Here is a 23,973-nt window from a genome sequence, read left to right as displayed (position 1 = left end):
TACTTGTCTGACCTATATACGAGTATGATTTATATGCCCTGTATTTATCGTGTTTGAAGTCTGTTGATGAATTTTAATGTACTATTTTTTACTGTATCATATAGTTTGACTTATGTGCCTGAGTCTCTATATGATTTTTATCTATGTTAATTAAAAATATATATATTTTTAATATACACTTCATTTTTTGATTTCCCTTTTCTCTACTGGTCTTAGACTAATTGTTCACATACTTAGCTGATGGCCTACGAGTTTTTTCCACACTGAAAACAGGCCAGGACACTAACCAGATCCGAGTTGCACGCGGAAATGAGAATAACTGGTGTAGTATGTATCCTCGCTGACGTCACAAACGCGGACGACGTCAGGGCAGAGTCAAGTGGTGCCGTCCCCCCAGCACGCAGGGATGCTGTGGCAAGAAAGTTTTTCCGGATCCAGTCTCATGCCTAGGGATAATTCTATGTTAAGGAATCTGCGGCTAGTAGTCTCTATCAGATACTTATTTTTTTTTTTACACTGTATCTTTTTGTTTAGTACAATATAGGGAGTACAAATTATTTCTATAATGTACTGTGATAATATTTTTGTGACAAATTAATATTTAATGATAATTTCAAGTACTCATTTTTTGTGGTTGTGGACACTGGTTTATTTGTAGTGCAATATCTGTGATACAATTTTTTCTGGAACCATTGTGGCTTTTAGATATAGCTCTTGTTCGTGGTCTTCCGGAGAGAGTTGACGGATATCAACTATTCCTACATAAAGGGACCCTGCAAGACTCCTGTGAAGGCCATCAATCACTGTGCCCATGCCTAAAGGCGAATCACTTTTCAAGATAGTGTTCGTTACCCAATATTGCTTTATTTGTTTGACTCATGTGAAGGCCGCCAGTCACTATGGCCATTTGTTTATGTAATGGCTAGCCCTGGTGTTGTCTGACCAAATCTGAAGGCTGCCCCCTTAGATGGAAGGGAGAAAGACATTCAAAGGAAGACTACTCAAACACAGCTTGAGCATATTTATATACAGAAACTGCTCTGACCTAGACCAAAGTTTATACATCATCACATCACATCACCCAGGTGATCACCCAAGTCCAAAGAGGCTACGTCTGTACCCACGCTAGCCTGAATCTACAGAGGGTTGAATGGATGACTTCGCAGAAGGATGGTCCATTAACCAGTGCGTATCCTGATGAACCGACCGGAAGATCAACCCTGCGCGGAAACCATTTTAGTGCTGCAGTCACTGCCTTCTTTGACACCACTGTATGGCCCTCATTTTCAATCTGGTGTGAGTCACTAACAGGGTGTACAGGGCCATGAGCCCTAGCAGGCCCAAGACGTGCGGGATCTGGATTTGAGCAGGATTCTGGCACATCAAAATCTTTGCTTGAATATTCACAAACCTCTAAAAAGGGGGTAACGCCTTAATAAGAGTTGTGTCAAATAACTCACTAATAGAGTTCAGCAACTGTGTGGGAGTACGGCAAGACCACTGGGTGTTAATAGTAAAGCCAAGGTCATAAAGAAGAGCAGGCTTCTACTGGAGATACCCCTAGGCCAGAGTCAAGGACTCTGACTTGAGCAGCCATTTGGTCAGGTACAGAAATGCATGCCCTCCCCACACATGCACCTTAGTTTCAAAGACTGCCAGCACCTTCATAAAGATCTGTGGGTTTGCTGTCAGTCTAGGTGAGAGGACGAAAAACTGAAAGTGTGTGATCTCACCCTGAACCTCAAACAGACACATGGAAGGGAAGATCTGGAAGATAAAAGTGGCAATTTTGGTGTCCAGGAACATTAAGCAATCTCCCAAGTTCAAGGTCAGCAGAACCTAAATCAAGGATAGCATCTTGAATTTTTTCTTCTGGAGGAAGAGGTTGAAAAGGCAGAGATTGAGGACAGTCCTCAGACAGCTGTCCTTTATGAGAACATGAAGTTAAGGGAGTAAAGCGTTCTCTAACACACGGCCAGAAGGTTAATTCCTTTCCTAATTTGTTTCTAAGGCCAAAAGTATTTCGCCAGCCCAAGTAGATACCACTTTCAGTACTATAAAGGGGAGAGGAGTGATCAGCTGTCCTCCGCATGTCCACTGTCCTTATCCTCCACTGTCAAAGAGTTTGAATCAAAAATCTATTCCAAATGGGCCAACTTTTGAGATGTGGCCATAATATGGTTCATAGTTAAAATTAGCTTCCACCTTCTCCTTTGCCACAGGTGAAAACTTCTCCCAAAGTCTCCTTGTCCATTGTGGTCATGATTGTCAACTTTAAAATTGGCAACAAAGAATGATCAGAGAACATGGGGAAACCACCTAGGCCAGTTTTGCCCTCATCTTAGATGCCAGGGACAAAGCCAATGCCCATGAAGGCGCATTAACAAGAGGCATCGGAGTCAAAGGTACCAGGGTCACCAAGCCACAATGGACCGCACCTTAGCTCAGAGCAGTGCTTCCCAAACTTTAGAACCACGAGCCAATTTTTAGAACACCAAACGTTCACGAAATGAGGCAGGTGATTTGGTAATGTAACAAAATCATTATACGGTAGCACACTGTGATTTACAGGCAGCATATTTACCACGGAAATGGCCACTTAATTTGCACAGAGTAGTTTTACTTATAAAATAATCAGTAAATATATATATATAATTTGTGAATCACCTAATAAAGAGCCTTGTTTTTTTTTTGTATTCTTTTAAAATCTTTGTTTCCATCACACTTCAGACTTACTAACAAGTGAAATCAACTTACCTGCAAATTAGTGGTACTTTGGCGGGTGGGGTGTTAAGTGAGGGTAAAAACCAGGGTATCTGGTCCAGTATATAAATGAAAGAGGGCGTAAATAGGAGTGGGGGGGCTTAGGGGCTTCTGTTGGACTTCTAACAATAAATCAAGGGCTACAATGACAATTATTGTATGTATGAAGTGTGAAATGTTTGCACATCTATAAAGATATTTGCTCTCCAATTGCGGTCAATCTCTTTAGAATGGGTGTGGTCTGAAGAAGCGGTTCTTAACCTTTTGACTTCTGTGGACTGCCACACTGCATCACTAGTAAAATCTGGGGACCCCAGCCTTCGTAATTCCTATGATTTGAAACTCAAAGGATACAAAGAAATACAGAAATTATTAAATGTTTTATTTACTCACAAGCAAAGGGAACACAGTGAGCAAACTTTTAATTTTAATGGAAAGGTTAGAGCTTTTTAATATGGGGTTTTATTTCTAAAAGAGAAAGTAATATGCTATGCTCTAGTATACAACTTCCTTTTTTACTCCTAAAGCATGACCTATTTTTATCAGCACACACCGGTCACCAACCAATGTCCATACCAGATTTTGGTTGCTGTACTTGTGCTGCTCCACAAATCAAGCTAGGAATAACAACGTAATTTGTATCCTACCATTTCAAATTCCTCCACATTGGCAGAGTGTGCTGAATTTTTCAGTTTCATATATTTTTTTTTATTGATGCATATTTTACTAATCTGCTAAAATGATTTAATTTTCTAAATAGATGTGGACCCCTGGAGTAAGCAATGCAGACCGTAGATTAAGACCACTGGCAAGGAGCATGAATGTGAGGACATAAACTCTTGGCTCCACTGCAGTCACCCACTGGCTGCATTCCATGCCACCTCAACAGCCACTTGCGCCAAGTCCAAGAATTCATCAAGCAGTACAGAACAGGTAGATATAAAGTGCGTTAAGCCTCCATTAAGTGGTAGTCGGCTTACTGCCTAGACGGACGCCTCCTAGTAGCAGCTTATCAGCCAACAGATCCTGTAATCCTTTTGCATTTCAGGAATACTTGTAATCTTTCAAAAACATTTCCGGAGGATGAAAAAGGATCTCTGCTGGGAGTAGAATCCACGTTGTCACGGCTCCGGATACAAACAAAGTGCCTCTTTCTTTGGAAGGAATGAGAGGGGACCAAGTTAACACTGAAGATTGAAATCTGCGCTACAAAAGGACTCTGCCCTGCCTCTTACGTAACAAGGTCTGTGCTCAAACCACATTTTACCCTACAGTGAGCTGTTATCATAGCTCAGTGGGTTGAATGCCCACTGCAATGTATTTTGCGTAACCATGCAGAACAAGGATAGATGAATTGGGCTTCCATTCTTCCCACGTAATATAAATAAAATAAGGACCACACAGTTAGGTAGGATGAAAATCGGTTGCGTTGACACCAGGGAACAAGATGGCTGATTTAAGCTGCAGTCTGTGGAGAACGGCATGTGACTTGTGGGTCACCACTTTAAACTGTGGCACAGCCTGCTCAGTCCCCAATTCATCCAAGTGTTATAAATGAAGTACCATTAAAATGGGTTAGATGGGTTACAGAGCACTAAATGACAAATCTGCAGGAAAAAGCGGTGGTTAGAAAGGAAAATGTTGCTTACCCTGTAAGCACCTGTTTGTGGCTTCTAGTTCTTTAGATTCACAAGATGTGCATACTCCTGCCATCTAATGTGATCTGCGTGTGCAACTTGTTTTTGTTTGAAGATGTCTTTTTGAGCCACTAGGTATAGTGACTCCACCTATCTCTGGTAATGCACATGGGCAACAGCTCCATTGTTATACTGTTTTTTCCACAGGGAGCGTGAGGATGTAAATGGAGCATAGAGATACAGAAGAGATGAGCATGCAAAGAAAAAGGTGAAAAGATAACCCCATCTGCAACAACCCTGGTGACCAGGGAGGAGAGTGGGTGCATGTGAATATACAGCATTACATGGAAAGAACCGATGCTGACAGGGTAAGTAACATTTTCCATTCATGGCATGTGAGATCTTTGCCTCGTTCTGATACAGTCAGTGCCACACTTGCACTCTCCTACAATGCTTTTAGGTCCAAATTGATTGAGCTATTAGATCGACATGTCCATATTGGTCCAGGATGGTCCCAGATGAGCAAGCTTTCTCATGATGACCACTTATACTACATATACATATGGAGGATCTAAATCGAATTCATTTACACAGCTGTAGGTGGCCATGAAAATCTGTCACGGATCAGGCCATGTTGGAACTATGCTGGGCTCTCCCAGGCCTCAGCAGAGTTATCAAAATTATCCTTTACATCATCACTAGCAATATTTTTCCACGTTCAGGTAAATGTTTACATCATCATAACGTGCATGCATTTAACAAATAGAACTATAAGGATTATTTAATCCACTGAAGGAAAAAATTTGCATTTGCATCTTTTCCAAAAGGTACACAAGATAGAATAAAAGATTTTGATGCACAGGTAAAACTTACAAATAAAATCTAATTACAACTTTGATAGTGAATGAAATTGTCCATTGAAGCAGCTACCTAACCTTTTTGGAAGTGCAGAATAGATTAAGTCCAAAATGAAAAGAAATAACTTTCTTTCTGGCCTCAAAGCAATCATTTTTGAAAAAAAAGTCTTATTTTCTCCACAAGTACAAATATAGGATTGGAAGAAAGTGTTTAGAACACCCAATTTTTTGCACTCATTTACACGAGTGAAAAAAACACATGTGCTCATTCCATGAATATTTATCATCAAAACCAGAGGAAAAGTATGAGATTTTCATCAATCACTAGTAACCATGTGAATCTTCTGTGAACAGTGTGTGGTTTCCTGGATCTACTTGTTGATGAGTAGATCCCAATGTATATAGTAGGCATAAATAAAGAACATGAAGGAGTGTGCAATATGTGCAGACTCAACAAGCACTCTCCCTTCACCAGCACATGCCCCCCAAAATGTGCTGCTCGCTCGCGTATGTCACCAGCATACAAATGCATCATGGCCGCTCGCCACGGTGGCACTTCCTTACCTCGCTCCAACCAGAAGCTGACGTCCTCCTTGCGGGTGTAAATGGCCTCCTGTGCCTCGGAGCAGACGTTGTGGATATGAGGACTGAGCTGCAGCGCCTTGCTGAAGTTCACGGCCACCTCCATGTTGAGGCTCTCCAGTCCCCTCAGCTCCTCGGCCTGACGAACGGTGCGTGGGTTCTTCTGAGGAGAGATTTCAAACACGAATCAGCACAGGGAGTTCACAGACTGGGATAAGGTCACAGGCAAGATTTGATACTGTATGGTTTGACATGACCCGCTCCTGCCCTGCAGTCAGAATTAAAATCTCCACACTGACTAGGTACCTCAGGCCACACCCCAGCCCCTCCTTTTACAGCAACTTGCAAGGTGTCACGTGCAGTCTCAGCCCAGCAAGGCTCGCGGATGGCTCGCGCACGGACCGTGCCCTCACCTGCCTCAGCTTGGCCATGGAGTCGCTGGGGATGATCTCATTCCGGTGAAGCCTCGTGACGAAGCAGAGCGCCTGGAACTGGCTCTGGCCCCTCTCCAGCTCCCCCAGGATCAAGGTCCGGAAAATCTTCACTTCCTAAAAAGAAAATAACAGGGATTGAGTTAGAACTCCTGGTCAGGCACGTGGAAAACAAAAACCATCCAATTGTTTCGAAAAATCCCAGCGCTCCAATGAGCTCAGCTGACGTTTCTCACAACGGGTTAACCACACGTGGCAGAAAACTTGCGTCACCGCCTTTAGAGCACCAGAAATGTGAGAGGCTTTAGCTCTGCTTCCTGTCGGTCAACAATGCATGCCAATAGGATAGCGTTGTGTTCCACTAGTGCACCACACGTCTCAGTAAGTGAGCATTGTCCCCAACACTTCACCACAGTCGTTAAGATCACATCACACGCAACCAGTTTCCTACGCGCCCTTTCCAGTTCAGCACACGCGCCTTTCAGCTCACCCATGTCAGTAAGCACCAAAAATCCTGGCAGTTAGCTCACACAAGCAAGTTCATAGCAGGCTAGCGCTCATACTGTCGCCCGCTAATACACCCTACAGCATGCCAATATGTGTGCACTGTTCCTGCCAGTTCATCACACAAGAGTGAGCTCAAGTCACACACAGACAGTTTACTGAACACTACAGTAAGCTCACAACTGTGCCCTGCTAGTTCACCATATATGCCCTCAAGAATGCATTGTTCCGTCAGTTCATCACACTCCTTGTGCACACAACACACGCCACCCATTTACTGCACACGCCTCTGAACCCTTTGCATACATGCCAACATTTTGAAACAGTAAAGTAGGAGTTTAAAAAAAATAATAGGGAGTATGTATTTCTCCCATATACGTCTGTTGCGGCCTGCATCTGGTCTATTGGCGTGTATGGGACTTTCTATTGGCGTCTATGGGACTTGCAAGTGTGCTGCTGCAGGATCGGATATCAGAAATGCAAATAAAGTTTTTTCCCTACCGGTCAGGCGCAAGGAGAAATCGTTATGGCAGACAGAGAAGCGTGACAACAACGTTCTGCACTTGCCTTGAGGAGCAGATTACTGGCAGTGCAAGCCAGTCCCTGGAGTCTGAAGTCGGCCGAGGAATCGGGGTTCTGCATGCAGGAGGCGGGAGACTAGCCTTGAAATCGCAGACTACTGCCTGAATCGGGAGAGTTGGCATGTATGGCTTTGCTCCCTTGACAGTTCACCAAACATGCCAGTGAGTGCCCACAAACTTACTATGCACGCAGGTCAGAAAGATGTGGGGGAGGGAGGGTAGGGGGAGCTTCAGACAATGGCGCTGGCATATAATGTTAAAATACATTATATGACAAGCAGGGTCGGAGTACTGTGGTACTTTAATTCTTAAGTTCTCAGTATTCTTCATTTACCAGGTACAAAAAAAAGAAATCAAGGCTTTAATAAAGGGTCATGTGGCGTTTCACGTGTCCCTCTCATTAGAAATGAAGTTAAAATAGGGACATCACTGGCTATAAATTCCCTGCTCCACACTTCTGGTGAGCCCTTCTCCCCCCCTCCACACACAACACTCCCCTTCTTAATTTGTATAAGAGTAAATATCAGGACCTAAAGTTTGGCTTGGGGGGCGTGGCCAAGATGGCGGGGTGAGCGGACGCTTCCTCCCGTAGCTCCTCCGGCCCAGCTCAGCTCGAGCCCCGATTCCTGCGCTTCTCTCCCCCCGCGGCTGCACTGCGGGCGAGAGAACTGTGCCGGAATTCTTGGGGCACATTTTGATACCACTTTGCCTTCTGTTGCCCCGGGGGAAGTCCCCGAAAAGTTTGTTCAACGCTCGATTCGAGGAGTAGAGCCTGGATCGCCCCGAGGAGAAGGGCCTGGAGGCGGAGCGTAGTGCGGCGCTGTCCGCGCGTCTTGACTGGGCCGAGTGCTGAAAGCTGGGGATCCCGAGGGAACGGACTCGACGGACTCCGTGGAGTGCGGAGGCTTCCTGGCCGGCGGCCTGGTGGCCAGAGTCATCGCTGGACGACAGACCCCAGACCTGAGTCGGCGATCTACCCCCCTGCCATGGGTGTCGGTGTGTGACGCCTTGCGGACCCCGGCCTGGAAGCGAGGGACGTTGGAGTTTGTGCGGTGCCGAGCCGGGCGTACTAGCTGGTGAAACTGGGGGACACTGGTTTCGCACTTTCCCGACCCATTGCTGTTTGAGGGTCGCCCATAGACTTGCTGGCCTGGGCTGCCCCCCTAGGTTCCGCCCTCCCGCCATCTTGTTGTTGAGGAGCTGGTACTGGTGACCCTCGCCCGCGCCCTTGTCATACAGGTGCCTCGGTTCATCTTGGTGCCTATGCATCTGCCGCCCTCCCTGGAAGCACGCAGCTGAAGGCCTCCGACCTGAACCTTGATTATCGCCCTGACTGGCTCGATAGTCGTCTCGCCCTGGCCCGTGCCGCCATTTTGTCGCCTGTGACGCACTACCCTTGTCCTCGGCGAGGTCTTCACATCTGGTGCCCACGAGCGGCTGAGTACATTTGCAGCGGCCAGCTCTAGGCTTCGCCCACCGCGGAGGCCAGGATGGCTGGGAGACGAGGCGCGGCACGGGGAGATCGCACTCTGCCGGACATGCTCGGCAGGGCTCAGCTACTGCGAGACAGGGCGCAGCCGTCCCCGGGGTCCTCCCGGGCCTCAACAGACACCGCCGGAGGCGAACCACCAGTCACGAGGTCCTTCATGGAGGACTTATTCAGCTCCCTCAAGGAGGAATTCCAGACTCTCAAGTCCGAGGTGGCCGGAGAGGTCCGTGAAGTGCGTAGGGAAATCGAGGGCCTGGGCGAGCGGGTCGACACTGTGGAAACAGCGGCCCAACGTCGCGATGAAGAGATAGTTCATCTCCAGCAAGACGTTCTCCGCCTACGGGAGCAGTGTGTCGAGCTCCAGGCCCACTCTGAGGACCTCGAGAACAGGTCCAGGCGGAATAACATCCGGGTGCGAGGCGTGCCGTCCGCGGATGAGGGTGCGGACCTAGTGGCCTATCTGCAGGACCTGTTCCGCGACATCTTGGGAGAAGGAGCGGACTTCCCGATCCGCATCGACAGAGCACACAGGGTGGGCCGCCTGCGCCAGTCATCGGCACCCCCACCTGATATCCTGGCATTCCTGCCGGATTTCCCCCTGAAGGAGCGCATCATGACAGAGGCCCGCAGGAAGCAGCCGCTGTCCTTCCGAGAACGACCTGTGGCGCTCTATCAAGACCTGTCCGCCATCACACTGCAGAAGCGCAGGTCTTTCCGCATCGCTACGGACTTTCTGCGAGAGCATGAGACGGCCTACTCCTGGGGTCACCCCTTCCGTCTTATCTTCCGATGGAATGGGGTGCTACATCAGCTGCGCTCCTTACAAGATGTCTGTGGGGTGCTGGGACTCACAGCTACAGAGGAAGAAGGGGCGACACCCGCATGGAGGCGCCCCGAGCGGCGGGGCCGACGGAGATCGAGGAGGCGCCAATCGTCGGCGACGGCGAGTCGCCCTGACTCCCCTACCATCAGGGCGGATATGGCGGAGGCCCTGAGGACTGCGGCCAGGAACTTGCCTGACTCTAATGGCGTGGCCCAAACGGCCTAACTTTACTCCGGGGGGAGAGACTCTTAGCTTCTACGATGCTGGGTTGGGGCTGGGGGTTGGGGGGGAGAGGTTGGAGGTGTGTGGCTTGACGTCCACTTGACTGGTTTCTACAGACTCGCCCACTTGGGCTAGACTGAGACAATGGGGTGTTTTTTCTTGTTTTTGGTTTTGGCTGGTTGCCATGGGTTGGTTTTGGGGGGGTTCAAGAGCTGGTTTGGTGTTGGGGGGGTCCCGTCCGATACTGTCCGAACACATGCGAAGCCGACTCTGGCCTTCCCTGCGCCCCTGCCCCGCGCGCCCCCTCCACTGATCCCCCGCTTGCTGCATAGCGCTTTGCTTCCCTGGGAGCGATGCCGTCCCTGAAAGTAGTGACCCTTAACGTTAAGGGTCTGAATAATCCTGTGAAGCGTAGGGCGATCCTCTCCCTGCTAGAAGGGTCGCAGGCGGATATCTGCCTCCTGCAGGAAACCCATTTACTCTCTAAAGATTGCCATAGGTTGCGCTCTGCCAAGTTCCCCACGCAACTCTTTTCCTCGGCTGCGACTAAGACTGCGGGGGTAGCCATTCTTCTAGCCAGCTCCTTCAGGGGTGAGGTGTTGTATAAACATGCCGAGCAGAAGGGGAGGCTTCTGGTGTATCGCATGCATCTGGGGGGTGTTGCCTTCACGGTTGGCTCCGTGTACAGCCCAAATGACCACCAGGATCGCTTCCTGGAATCTGTGTTGGTAGACGTTACTGCCTCGCCCGATCGCCACGTCATTCTGGGGGGAGACCTGAACATGGTCTTCGACTCCACTTTGGATAGGTCTGCCCAGCGCTTTCCGCAGACGGGGGAGCTTTCTAGAGCGGTTCAGGACCAGATTGCAGAGATGGATCTGCATGACCTCTGGCGCACCATGCACCCCGCCGATAGGGACTACTCATATTTCTCCCACGCACACCGCACTTATTCGCGGTTGGACTACCTCTTGGTGAGCGGACCGCTTCGCTCGGCATCCACGGCGGCAGACATCGGGGTTTTGTCCCTGTCCGACCATGCGCCGGTTTCCGGAATATTTGCTTGGCCGGCGGCCCCCCCCTCTAGAGGGATGTGGCGGCTTCGGGACACGCTTCTCCATAAGAAATCGGTGGTGAAGCGAGTGGAGGAAGTCATTCAGGAGTACCTGACCCACAATAACAACTCCGACACGTCCCTAGCAACGCAGTGGGCGGCTTTGAAAGCGGTCGTCAGAGGGGAGTTTATCTCCATTTCCTCGGCGGAGAACAAGGAGCGGCAACGTAAGAGGGAGGAATTAACGGGGCAGGTCAGGGAACTTGAACAGGTTCACCGCCGGACGGGGGCCCCTCGAGTTTGGAGGCAGCTGAAGGCGGCGCGGAAACTCCTCTCTGCGTTGGACCTGGACCGGGCGGAGTATGCGGCGTTGCGCTTGAAACATGCCTTTTACACCGGCGGAGACAGATGCGGTAAGCTCCTGGCCCACCGGCTCAGGGCTGCGCAGCAGCGCAACGTGGTAAAGGAGCTAGTGGGAGCGGACGGGGTCCCGATTTCCGGTGACGCGGAGGTGGCGGACTCCTTCCGTGCCTTCTACGAGGCGCTGTACGCTGCAGAGCCCTCCCCACCGGGAGAGGCTGAGGCCTATTTGGAATCAGTATCCCTCCCAGTCCTGGATCCCGCCCAGGCGGACCACCTAGAGAGGAGCATTCATGTGGAGGAGGTCATCTCCGCTATTGCACGGTTAAAGCACGGCAAGGCCCCGGGCCCGGATGGCTATACGGCCTTGTTTTACAAGACCTTCTGTTCCACTGTCGCGCCTCTCCTGGCTCGCTTATTCAATTCCTTCTCTGAACCGGGAGCCATCCCGCCGGACCTCCTCTCGGCGACTGTGTCGGTTATTCCGAAATCGGGGAAGGACCGGACTCTGTGCGGCTCGTATCGGCCCATCTCACTTCTAAACGTGGACCTCAAGCTTTACACAGGGATCTTGGCGGCCAGATTGGGTCTGCACCTACCAGGTCTGGTGGAGGCGGACCAGGCCGGTTTTGTGCCCGGTAGGCAAACGGTCGACAACACCAAGAGGGTGACGCACGTGCTAGAAAAGGCCTCACGCGTCCCGGGGGAGCGGATGCTGCTGTCGGTCGACGCGGAGAAGGCCTTTGATAGGGTTCATTGGCCGTACCTCGAGCTGGTTCTCGGGAAACTGGGGATCGGCGAGAAGTTCCGCACTATGGTCTTTAATTGTTATAGGAGGCCGTCAGCATCGGTGCGTGTCAACGGACACAGCTCCTGCAGCTTTGCCATTGAGCGCGGCACGAGACAGGGTTGCCCCCTTTCGCCGCTCCTGTTTGCCCTCTATATGGAGCCGTTTGCCCAGAGAATTCGTGATAACCCGGATGCTATTGGGGTGAAGATGGGGCAATACACCCATACTGTCAGCTTATATGCGGACGATGTCTTGCTGACCCTGGATGACCCCAGGCGGTCGCTCCCTGCCTGCGTCCAGGAACTGAACGCCTTTGGCCGCGTGGCGGGCTTCAAAATGAATATGTCTAAATCGGCTGCCCTGGATGTGTCACTCTCTGTTGACACTAGGCGGGACCTCCAGCGTCTTTTTCCTCTGCAATGGTCCTCCTCCACGGTGCCTTACCTGGGGATTTTGCTTGCACCCTCCCTACCTGCAATGGTCACAGCCAACTATTCCTCCCTGGGCAAAAAGATCAAGGAGGAACTCAGCCGATGGAACAAAGGCCTGCTCTCGTGGCTGGGCCGTATCGCAGCGGTGAAGATGACGATACTGCCTCAGATCCTGTATCTTTTTCGCGCTCTGCCTTTACAGCCCCCTGTAGGTTGGATACGGCAGGCGCAGGCTGACATCTCCCGCTTTGTGTGGCAGGGCCGTAAGCCTCGGATGAAACGGGTCCTCTCCATGCTTGCCCCGGAGGCGGGGGGTCTCGGTGTCCCGGACCTCCGGAAGTACTTTCAGGCGGCGCAACTTCGATATTTGGTGGAGTGGAGCCGGTGGGAATCGGACAAGCACTGGCTCTTTCAGGACCAGGCAGTTGCGGGCCGTACCCTCCAGGAAGTCCCGTTCCTGCGGCGCACTCACCGCCCGCCTAATCTCTACGCCTCCTTTATCACCCGGGTTCCGCTGCGAGTGTGGGACGCGGTGTGTGAGCTTCGTGAGCTCACCACTTTTCCATCACCGTTTACTCCCATTGCTGGCAATCCAGACTTCACTCCGGGTCTGGAACCGGGAGCCTTTTCCCACTGGGTGAGCGCGGGTTGTAGGGCGCTTTTCCATATCTACGGGCCGGAGGGTGTGCTCCCCTTCCAGCAGCTCCGTCAGGAGTTTGGCCTAACGGAGGGGGACAGACTGCGTTATATGCAAGTCCGCCACTGGGCTCTTCAACCCCCAGTGCGCGATGTCGCTGCCCGTTCGATTACGCCCTTTGAGCGGTGGCTGGTAACCCGGACCTCGGATGCCAAGCTTATCACCGACTTGTATAAGTTTCTCCAACCCCCGCCGTTTCATTACCATAACCCTGGGAGGGAGCGCTGGCACAGGGAATTGGGCAGGACCTTGAGCCACAAGGAATGGGACAGGATCGCGTATCGGGCGAGGCACTCTGCGTACCACACTGGGCTGACGGAGACCTTTACTAAGGTGTCCACCTATTGGTATTACACCCCGGAGAGGCTCTACGAGATGCGCAAAATCGGCGATAAAGGTTGCTGGCGCGGCTGCGGACAGGAAGGCACCCTCACGCACATTCTCTGGGAGTGCCCGGTGCTGTCGGCCTATTGGAAGGAGGTCTTGGATGAGGTAGATAGGCATTTTGAGATCGAGCTCCCGCGCTTCCCTGCGTATGTCTTGCTAGGCCTCCCCAATGACCTGATGTACCCGCTGAAGTCCCGCAGGGGTAGACAGATTGCGATTGCGCTAGGCTCGGCGGTTCAAAACATCCTTGTACTCTGGCGTACCCCCACTGCCCCCTCTATCACTGGCTGGCTACACCGGCTCTGGCAGGTACTGGGTATGGAGAAGATGTCGCTAACAGTAGCTGGGAATGTAGACCAGTTTGAAGAGCTCTGGCACCCCTTTTTAGCACTGCTGTCCACGGAATTTCGCGAGCTCACATGTCCACGGTACCTGCGACTCCTTAGGCTGACGCCGCCGGCGGCTCCAACGGAGTGAATGTGGCGGGATCGGGGGGTTTGGGCCGGGGGTGGGGGGCGGGGTTACATGCTTCTAAATGCTGACTTTCGGACGGGGATGTTGGGGTATTGTTTTCTTCCTTTTTCTCCTTTGCTTTTCTTTCTTCTATTTTTCCGGGGACGGGGGGTTGGAGGGATGGTGTGTTTTTTCACTGTGTTGCGGGACGCTACTCCAGCTCGGCCTTGCTCGGGGAATGGGTGTCTACTGGAGGGTCATTCGCACTGCCTTATTGCCTTATGACTTATGCCCTGTTATCCTCCGGGGCTTCCTGCCTCCCTACTTTCCTTCTGAATCGCTGCAACGTTTCGCGTCTTGTACTGTATGTTCGCTTGACCTCCTATTCCCTTCCCCATGTTTTTTGTACCTTAATAAAATACTTTAAACCTAAAGTTTGGCTTAGAAGCCCATGGTCAGTGCTATCGAATGTCGGGGTGCCAAATACCAGGGTTGAGTGGTCTTGATTCCACTGCATGCCTCTTTGATTTACCAGCAGACGCCCCCTGCCCCTTCAACTCAATCGTGCAGGTTCGTTTGCATCCCCGTTTTCTCGCTTTGTCACTTTTTCAATCTTTCCCTTCTTCGTTCTTTTTCCTTTTTTTTCTCTTCCGCTCTAGATCAAAGTTTGTTGAGCAAAAATTGTAATCGCACCAATCCCACTGGGCCCCACCTGCAACCATCGGCTCAAGTTAAGCACTGCTTCCTCCTAAAAGGAGCGAGGCCACAGACCACACAACCTGTGAACGCCCAGCCGCCAGGTGTTCTGCGGAACCAAATAGCTCACTCAATAAAGTGGTAATATACTGATGACTGGGATAGGACAACTCATTCTTTAAAGATCTACAGTAGTGCGTTTTTTAGATCTTCAAACCTATTGCAGACCATTCTATTGGAAGACCCCAACATTAAAGCTGCCACAGGGTTAACAAAAACTTACAAAGCCTACATTTCAGACAAAAAAAGAAATTTGACTCGCCTAACTAACCAAGTCAGGCAGGCCTTCAAACTAATTTACGGCTATGACAAACATTCAAACACCCCAGAAGAAGAACCACAAATTTATATGTGCTTTCCTACAGATGTGTGGGTATATTGTATACTATTTGTGCAGTTCATTTAAAAGTATTGAAATGTTTCTAAAGTGTAATGGGGGGTGCACAATTTAAGAAGTCCAGAGAGGCAAAACGTATATGAAAATATCTCTTCTTTATTTAATCAGGTTCTTTTCAATAAAATCAGTTGCATCAAAGATCCGCCAATGCGTTTCTCTCCCACACTGGGAGCTCGCTCAGGGCAGATTATAAAGAGACTTCAGCCGATCTCAACCTTTGTGAACACTATCCAGTTTTTTGGATCGCAATTGTTGTAGAATGCAATAGCGCAAATGTAGATAGAACCCGAAGTTGTTCCAGAGGTCCTGTTGGTCATGTGCATTCAAGTCGTATAGTTGAAGCAAATGTTAACTGAGGCAAAAATTCCCTCGTCAACAGTTTCACGACTCTCAAAGTCTGACTTGAAACCTTCACAAACACGGATTCGGCCTCTAGGTAAAGTATACAGTGTCTATAATAGGATCGTCTTCTAAACAGTTTGCACGAGGACTCCAAAAACAATTCTTATCAGTGGTCCACAGGATTTATGTATCGATTTGAGTGGGTGGCTTCTTGTAGCAGACACTTAATATTTTCCCGCTATTGGTCCGTGAGAAGAGTTAAATAGCAGGGACATGTCGTCTCCCTTCGTCCATCAATCCGGACAGCAATAATACGGCGCAGCGTAGCGTGGCGCGTGGGTCCCGTGCACAAGAATTGAAATTGTCGACAAAGAAAATTGTCGTCAATTTATTCTAATACACATCCTACAACCTTTCCTTCAACATCCCTTGTGCTCCCGCAACATTTTCAAAGTTCCTTTTAAAAATTCCTCTCACTTAGCAGTCGAGAAAGAAAAAAAACAATCTCCATGTTAAAAATACACATCAATTGGTCTGAAGACTTAGCCTGCCATTTGACCCGTCTTAGAAGACAAAACAAATGTGACCAGATAAAAAGAACATTTAAAGGCATATTTTATTTTATTTTTATTTTACAGACTTTTATATAGCGCGAACTTGACCCGAATCGGGTATCAGAGCGCTTTACATAGTACCAGTTGCATCATTGCCAAGACTCGAACCCAGTTCCCCAGATTCGAGGTCGACCGCCCTAGCAATTAGGCCAACTCCTCTCCCCTGAGGAGTTGGCTTAATGCGAATTAATTTTCTAAACTTCAGTTTGATTATTTTATGGGTGTTGCAGCATACCCTGCACGCCTACTTCCAGGCCAATGCAAGTTTAGTTCTAACTGGCCTTCTGAGCTTCAAGTGAACACGCCAAATCACATTTCTCCACAGACCACGAACCACCATTAAAACATATTTATCAAAAATTAAGATGTGCACTGAATGTAATGCATCTGTCAAACTGAAAAAATAACTTTTCCAACGGGTAATAACAAATAATTTAACAAGGAGGTTGCCGATCTTAATTGAGCCAGTGGCAAATTGGAAGCTAATTGGCTCAAATCTTAATCTAGCATTGATAAGATCAACAGAGAAATATACAAGCCATCAAAGGGACAAGCAAGCCTTGCTAAAGCTAACAGGTCTGTTCTCTGTGAGCTAAAAGGATCATTTGCTTTATTTTCACTGCAAGCATGGTAGGATGTGGCCTAATGGCTAGAGTGGTCAAACTCAAAGCAGGGGAACCGAGTTCAAGTCTCGGCAGGGACGCACAACATTCTGTGACTGGGCAAATCACATAATCTCCCAGTGCCTAACAAAACAAGCATTTGCAATGCAATAGGTCTCGCATTTACACAAGTTTGAGCTATTGACATTGCAAATGACAATGCCTTTAATTTTTGTTTTCGTTTTTAAAGCATAAATAAAAGGCATTGTCATTTACAATGCCAATAGCTTACACTCTCGCAAATGCGAGACCTTTTGCATTGCAAATACTTGTTTCCATGCAGTTACCGATGCGTAGTCCTGTTCATGCCATTATGCAACAAGACTACCAAGTCCATGAATGGAAAGAAAAAATCTTGACCGGATTCGCTGTTCACGCATGGATCTGGGAAACTCAACAGCGCTGGTTAGCTCATGACGTGAGCACGAGTTTTGTGCTTCCTGTGACAACAACCTCTGATCTGTGATCTCTGTTGGGCGACACACAGGTTGCGGTCGCTTTCAGAGCTTCGGTTTTAGGCGGGGCTTTAACGCGAGGGGCATGGCCCTCAGACTGACGTTCCCGCCCCACTGTAGACGTGCACACTGATGGTGACATGTCTCCGGCCCCTGGAACTGCAGCAGGAGCTGCGCGCGGCCAAAGTAAGAGCAGCTGGAAGGGGGCCATGCAGCCAGCCCGGGGAGCCCCCCGGGGCCCTCTGACTGCAGCCTGGTGAGTGCGGGGCCTGCGGCATGGGATGGGGCCGCCGGGCATTTGACTGTCATTAATCGACTGGGAATCGTGAGAGATCAAAGGGGGAGATCGAGGAGAGCGCTCAGCAGGAAATCTTAAGGGGAGAAGGAGAGGATTCTCAGGAGCGATACAGGCGCGAGCTAGGGGAGAGTAAAGTGGGAGCTGGGGAGCGACCAGGAGCCAAGAATGAAGCTCTGCCAAAGAAGGCGGGTAGAGCCGGGGCTAAGAAAATAAAGATTGATCTGGGGCAAAGCGAAGGAGGGTACATTAGGGGCACAGAATGGAGGTTAGGGGCAGAGAAGGAGGGGAGCTCGGCCAAAAAAAAGACGTTAACTACGAGGCCCAGAAAGAGGGGGGGGGGGGGGGGGAATCAGGTGTAAACATGGGGAAACCAGGGGAAAAGAGGGAGGGAAATCGGGGGCAGACGAGGATGAATCGTCAGGGATAGAGTAGGATGGGGGCGACCAAGGGAGATGAGGCATGAATACTAGGGGTAGAAAATGGGTGAAATGAGTAGCAAGCAGTATGTTCTTATTGCAGGCAGGATCCCCGGGGCGGCAGTGTGGCACGGAGTGGCCCAGTACGACTCGTACTGGGCGGCTTCCCTTGTGCGGCGCGGCCCCGGCCGGTGGGGACACAGTGCACAGGAGTACGCTTCTGGCGTACAGGCAGGCACAGTGCGATTTAGTACGCTTCAGGCGTACGTGGCGTACCTTTGTTCCCTGAAGCAGCGGACAGCACGTTGGTAGCAAGCACGAGCCCTACTTTGAATCCTCACATGCGGTGCAGCTTCGGGGGCTGGAGAGTGCGGGCCGCACTTTGCAGGGTACAATCTTGCCGGATCGTGGCGTCTTGGATGCGGTGGCAGTGCGGCTCGAACAGGGATGTGTTTGCGTGTACATGTGTGTGTGTGCATGTGTCTGTGTGTGTGCGTGTGTCTGTCTGTGTGTGTCTGTCTGTGTGTGTGTGCATGTTTGTGTGCGTGTGTCTGTTTGTGCCTGTGTGTGCGCGGGCATGTGTATGTGTTATCCGCTTCCTGGCAATGTTGGACAGGAGATGTGCACGGCGTGCGAGTGAACGTGCGCGCTCACATGGGAGAATCCCCTGCGCGTGCCCATCCCCTGTCTCACATTCCCAGGAAGTGGACGACAATAGATCTTTCGCTGGACCACTGCTACACCAGCTCAACCTAAAAATGAATGTGTCCGTGTGTAACAGAGCTGGTGGTGCTCATGTAAAGTGCTTTGATATCTTTGGGTGGAGTTCGCGCTACATAAAACTCCCCAAATAAAAAAAAACACATGCTGCCACCTAAATATGAGATAGAAATGACTTTTGAAATGTAAGTTATTCATTGTATATACTCTTACTAGAACAATAGAGGTGCTTCATAGCTGAGAGGTGTACTATTAACAGACACAGAAGCCCATATATATATATATATATATATATATATATATATATATATATATTCACTGTAAAAACCATAGGTTTCAGACATGTTATAGTTGGCAATTAGCATTTAAAAAAACCTTAGAAATTCACTGAAAAAAAACATAGGTTTTAGGGGTGTTATAGTTAGCTGGACATTTCACCCGTACAAAACCATAGAAATTCCTCCGTTATAGTTAGTTCTGCTAACTATAACTCTCGCGTCCGCAATCCACTGCTGATGTCACATATTACATAATTCATGACATGGTCAGTGACATCCCTGATGACATCATCCAGTGAATGTGGTTTGGTTCGTTATTCAAATATGTATTATATATATATATATATATATATATATATATATATATATATATATATATATATATATATATATATATATATATATATATATATATATATATTTATTTAACACTCCTCCGCCTCTTGAGCGAAAGCAATGGGCGCACTCCCTTAAAGTTCCACAAATTGATTTATTGCAATCCTTCAGCAGTAATAACAAACTCGATCTACGCGTTTCAGTGCTCCCAACACCTTGCTCACGATCACTTTCACAAGTTTTTTCCACAACATTTAAAGCGACCCTAGTGTTTGATGTTACATCACATCCTGTTATAATTCGCTAGGCATTCTGGTATTTGTGGTTTTTTGCAATCTAATTTTATTAAAAAGGGAGTTTCTCTGAGTGAAATTAAACCATTTAGCAAGAGAATTCAATCAAACTTTTGCCTCAACCTTATATTTATAACATTGTTGGCTGACATTATAATTATGCATCATTATTTGTCACTTATTTTTCAACTATTTATCCGGGATTGTAAGGGATAAATAGTTGAAAAATAAGTGACAAATAATGATGCATAATTATAATGTCAGCCAACAATGTTATAAATATAAGGTTGAGGCAAAAGTTTGATTGAATTCTCTTGCTAAATGGTTTAATTTCACTCAGAGAAACTCCCTTTTTAATAAAATTAGATTGCAAAAAACCGCAAATACCAGAATGCCTAGCGAATTATAACAGGATGTGATGTAACATCAAACACTAGGGTCGCTTTAAATGTTGTGGAAAAAACTTGTGAAAGTGATCGTGAGCAAGGTGCTGGGAGCACTGAAATGCGTAGATCGAGTTTGTTATTACTGCTGAAGGATTGCAATAAATCAATTTGTGGAACTTTAAGGGAGTGCGCCCATTGCTTTCGCTCAAGAGGCGGAGGAGTGTTAAATAAATAACGGCGAGGTTCTGCCGTAGGGATTGCACCCACATTGAGCGCTCAATGGCCGGGAAACTGGGAACCGGCGTGTGGATATATATATATATATATATATATATATATCAATCTGCATTGAAGAATGAGTGGAAATATAAATATCTGGATGGAGGATTTAGTAGCAGTGTGATTGACTGTTTACTTGACTAATTTATAGTGTCTCACTAAATATATTGGATAGTGACTAAACTGTGTGAATATCTGTATCACTGTCAGTTGTTGTGTAAACTGCTGCACCAGTTGGTTACTAGCTATGTGAAAGTCTATATTAGTTATTGATTAGTTAACTGAGTATTTGTATGGAAGAGTGAATGTGTGTGTGGTTCGGTGTGGGGGGGGGGGTGTGACTACCCACAGATGTGTGAATATTTGATTCAGTAGGTATATGAGGTTAAGACTACATGTTATAACAGTTGTTTGGGTGAGTGAATATCTTTATGGGTATGGTGATGAGCAAATATATCTCTCAATGGTATATGTCCAAAAAGTAGAAAAATAAAAGGCAGTGTAAGTGACAGTTGTATATAAATAAGTATACATAAGAGTCAGTGATTGTATGAGTGACTGTATGGATAACTATACTTGTAACAGTGATTTTATAACACACTAAGTATGAGTTACTATCTATATAAATAAATGAAGTGGTGTTTGTATAAGTGTGTAGCTGAGTGAATGTAAGTATGATCCATTGTTTGCATAAGTGAGTAGGATGACTGCCTAAGTGAATAGGATGTGTGCTGGTGTGTAATGTCAATATAGGTGTATAAGTATATTTGATAGTGTTCTATTGATCGTTGGCAGCATGCATGAGTGAATCTATAGGTAAGTGATTAGATATGTGTGTGTAGATCTAGGAGTCACTGAGTGGGTTTTTAAAAACTTGTATTGGTGTGTCAAATGGATTCAAATATGGTACTCTATTTTACAGTGAGTGATGAAAGGTTATACTAGTGTATGATGAGGTGTATCTGATTATTACATGGATGATGTCATCAGTGATGTCACGGACCATGTCATGAATGATGTAATATGTGAAATCATCAGCAGTGGATTGGGGGCGCGCAAGTTATAGTTAGCAGAACTAACTATAACGGAGGAATTTCAATGGTTTTGTGATATGTTCAGCTAACTATAACACCCCTAAAACCTATGTTTTTTTCAGTGAATTTCTAAGGTTTTGTATATGCTAATTCCTAACTATAACATGTCAGAAACCTATGGTTTTTTCAGTGAACTTCAAAGGTTTTGTAAATGACAATTTTTAAATGTATTGTTATATTTATTTTTGTATACTGATTTACTACATTTAAAAAATATATATATTTTTAGATATTTTATTTTTTAAATTACATTATAATTACATTATACATTACCAAATATACTTCCTCAGAATGAATTACTTTAGTTTAAAAACTTTGCAAATAGGCAATAGACTTTTAAGTACAGTAGTTACAGTTGTTGCAATGGTCAACACAATTCCAAATACAATGCAACATTGAGCTCAATGGGAATTTCCAGTTAAATGCAATTAGTTACTTTATGGATTACTTTTCTAACCACAGGACTAGATCCTAGATTCATTCCTGGGACATCTTCTGTAAAGAGTTGAGTAAAAGCGTTTTGGTTACAGTAGTGATTTTTAAGGAATATTATTGTATTTTAAAAGTTAACACTTAAAAACTTTCACATAGAATCACCAATGTTATCCTACGGGACGAAATTCACTTAGCAGGTAAGTAGTGTTATTGTTACTTTTTCTTACTCAGTGGTGGATCCTGGATCCAGCACTGGTGCATCTCCTGTAAACAGTTGAAAGAATGCCTTTTTATTCATACAGGCGATTTTTAAAGAATATTTGTAGTTTGTGAAAATTGACACTTAAAAAGTTTTCTGGTGAAAACCAGACAATGGATTTGTATGGAAGGAAATACAAGTTACTGGTAAGTACAGTTAGAATTATTTTTCAGGGTCAGTGCTGGGCTAAAAGATGCAGCACTGGGTTCTCTCCTGATAATATGCGAGTAAATAGGAATTTGTAGGTCGGCTGATTTCAGAGGAATATTTTAAAGTTCCAAAACTCCACACTTAGAAGAATTTCCAAGTTAACCCAGTCAATGTTAGCCTATGGAAGGATTTTTCTTCGGTCCAGTATATATAGAACGACATTCCTACACCATCCCCTCCCTTCACCACTGTGCAAACACGCCCTGTGGCGCGTTTTAAGTTGGGGAAATAATTCCCCTTCAATCCTGACGGTCTCTAGGGTCAAACGAGCCCACTAGGTACATTCAGTAAGCGCCACAGAGCTGCGTAGCAGAGTCAAGTCAAGTCAAGTCATAGGATTTATATAGCGCACTACATACCCAGAGGGTTTCAAGGCGCTTAGGAAGGGGAGGAGGATTATTTGTCAAATATCCACGTTTTAAGCTGCTTTCTGAACGCTAGGTGATTCTGGGTGAGGCGAAGGTAAGCGGGGAGTGAGTTCCATGTTTTGGCAGCCAGGTAAGAGAAGGATCTGCCTCCCATGGTGGTCTTGTTGATGCGAGGTACAGTGGCGAAGGCTTGGCTGGAAGAGCGAAGTTGGCGGGAGGGGGAGTAGAAGGACAGTCGAGAGTTGAGGCAATCTGGTCCGATGTCGTAGAGTGATTTGTGTGCGTGGGTGAGCAGTCGGAAAGTAATCCTCTTATTGACGGGTAGCCAGTGGAGATCTTTAAGGTGACCAGAGATGTGTTCGTTGCGTGGAATGTCTAATATGAGCCTGGCTGAGGCGTTTTGGATTCGTTGTAGTTTCTTCTGGAGTTTAGCGGTGGTACCTGCGTAGAGGGTGTTTCCGTAGTCCAGTCGGCTCGTGATCAGAGCGTGGGTGACTGTTTTCCTTGTTTCGGTGGGGATCCAGCGAAATGTTTTTCTGAGCATGCGAAGAATGTTAAAGCAGGAAGAGGATACGGCGCTGACTTGTCTGTTCATTGATAGTGAGGAATCTAGGATGACACCAAGGTTCCGTGCGTGGTCTGTCGGGATGGGTGCATTTCCGAGGGCTTCCGGCCACCAGGAGTTGTCCCATGCAGAGGGGGATTTACCTAAGATGAGGACTTCTGTTTTGTCTGAATTCAGTTTCAGTCGGCTTTGTTTCATCCATTCGGCGACTTCTTTCATTCCTTCGTGAAGGTTAGTTTTGGCGGTGCTGGGGTCCTTGGTGAGAGATAGGATCAGTTGAGTGTCGTCCGCGTAAGAGATGATGTTGAGGTTGTGTTGGCGGGCGATGGCCGCGAGGGGGCTCATGTATACGTTGAAGAGGGTGGGACTGAGTGAGGATCCTTGCGGTACGCCGCAGATGATTTCAGAGGCCTCGGACTTGAATGGTGGGAGGCGGACTCTCTGGGTTCTTCCGGTGAGGAACGAGGTTATCCATTCCAGTGCCTTTCCTTGGATTCCGATGTTTCTGAGGCGTTGTAAAAGGGTGCTGTGGCAGACTGTGTCGAAGGCTGCAGAAAGGTCGAGGAGGATGAGGGCGACTGTGTCTCCATTGTCCAATAGAGTTCGAATGTCGTCTGTTGCTGCGATGAGGGCGGTCTCAGTACTGTGTTTGGCTCGGAAGCCAGATTGTGAAGGGTCGAGTGAATTGTTGGCTTCGAGGAAGGCGGCGAGCTGGTTGTTGACAGCTTTCTCGATGACTTTGGCCGGGA

The 23,973-nt window shown here is 47.6% G+C and overlaps 1 protein-coding gene across 2 annotated transcripts in view; it reads right to left on the bottom strand.

Annotated features, from left to right (window-relative positions):
- OAF (out at first homolog) overlaps nt 1–23,973 on the bottom strand; it is a 120,276-nt gene that overhangs the window by 14,408 nt on the left and 81,895 nt on the right. Inside the window, exons 2-3 of one of the 2 annotated variants that reach the window (XM_086956786.1) lie at nt 6,253–6,387; nt 5,822–6,002 (exon numbers count right to left, since the gene is read on the bottom strand). In XM_086956786.1, the coding sequence (XP_086812912.1) occupies nt 5,822–6,002; nt 6,253–6,387 (316 nt within the window). The remainder of the gene's footprint in view (nt 1–5,821; nt 6,003–6,252; nt 6,388–23,973) is intronic. The other variant, XM_086956785.1, reaches the window with a different exon arrangement.

The sequence above is a fragment of the Lissotriton vulgaris genome, chromosome 2_1, assembly GCF_964263255.1.
Source record: "Lissotriton vulgaris chromosome 2_1, aLisVul1.2, whole genome shotgun sequence".
NCBI classification, from domain to species: Eukaryota; Metazoa; Chordata; class Amphibia; order Caudata; family Salamandridae; genus Lissotriton; species Lissotriton vulgaris.
The sequence above is the reverse complement of the archived record's forward strand: the minus strand, read 5'-3'. Positions and strand labels throughout refer to the sequence as shown.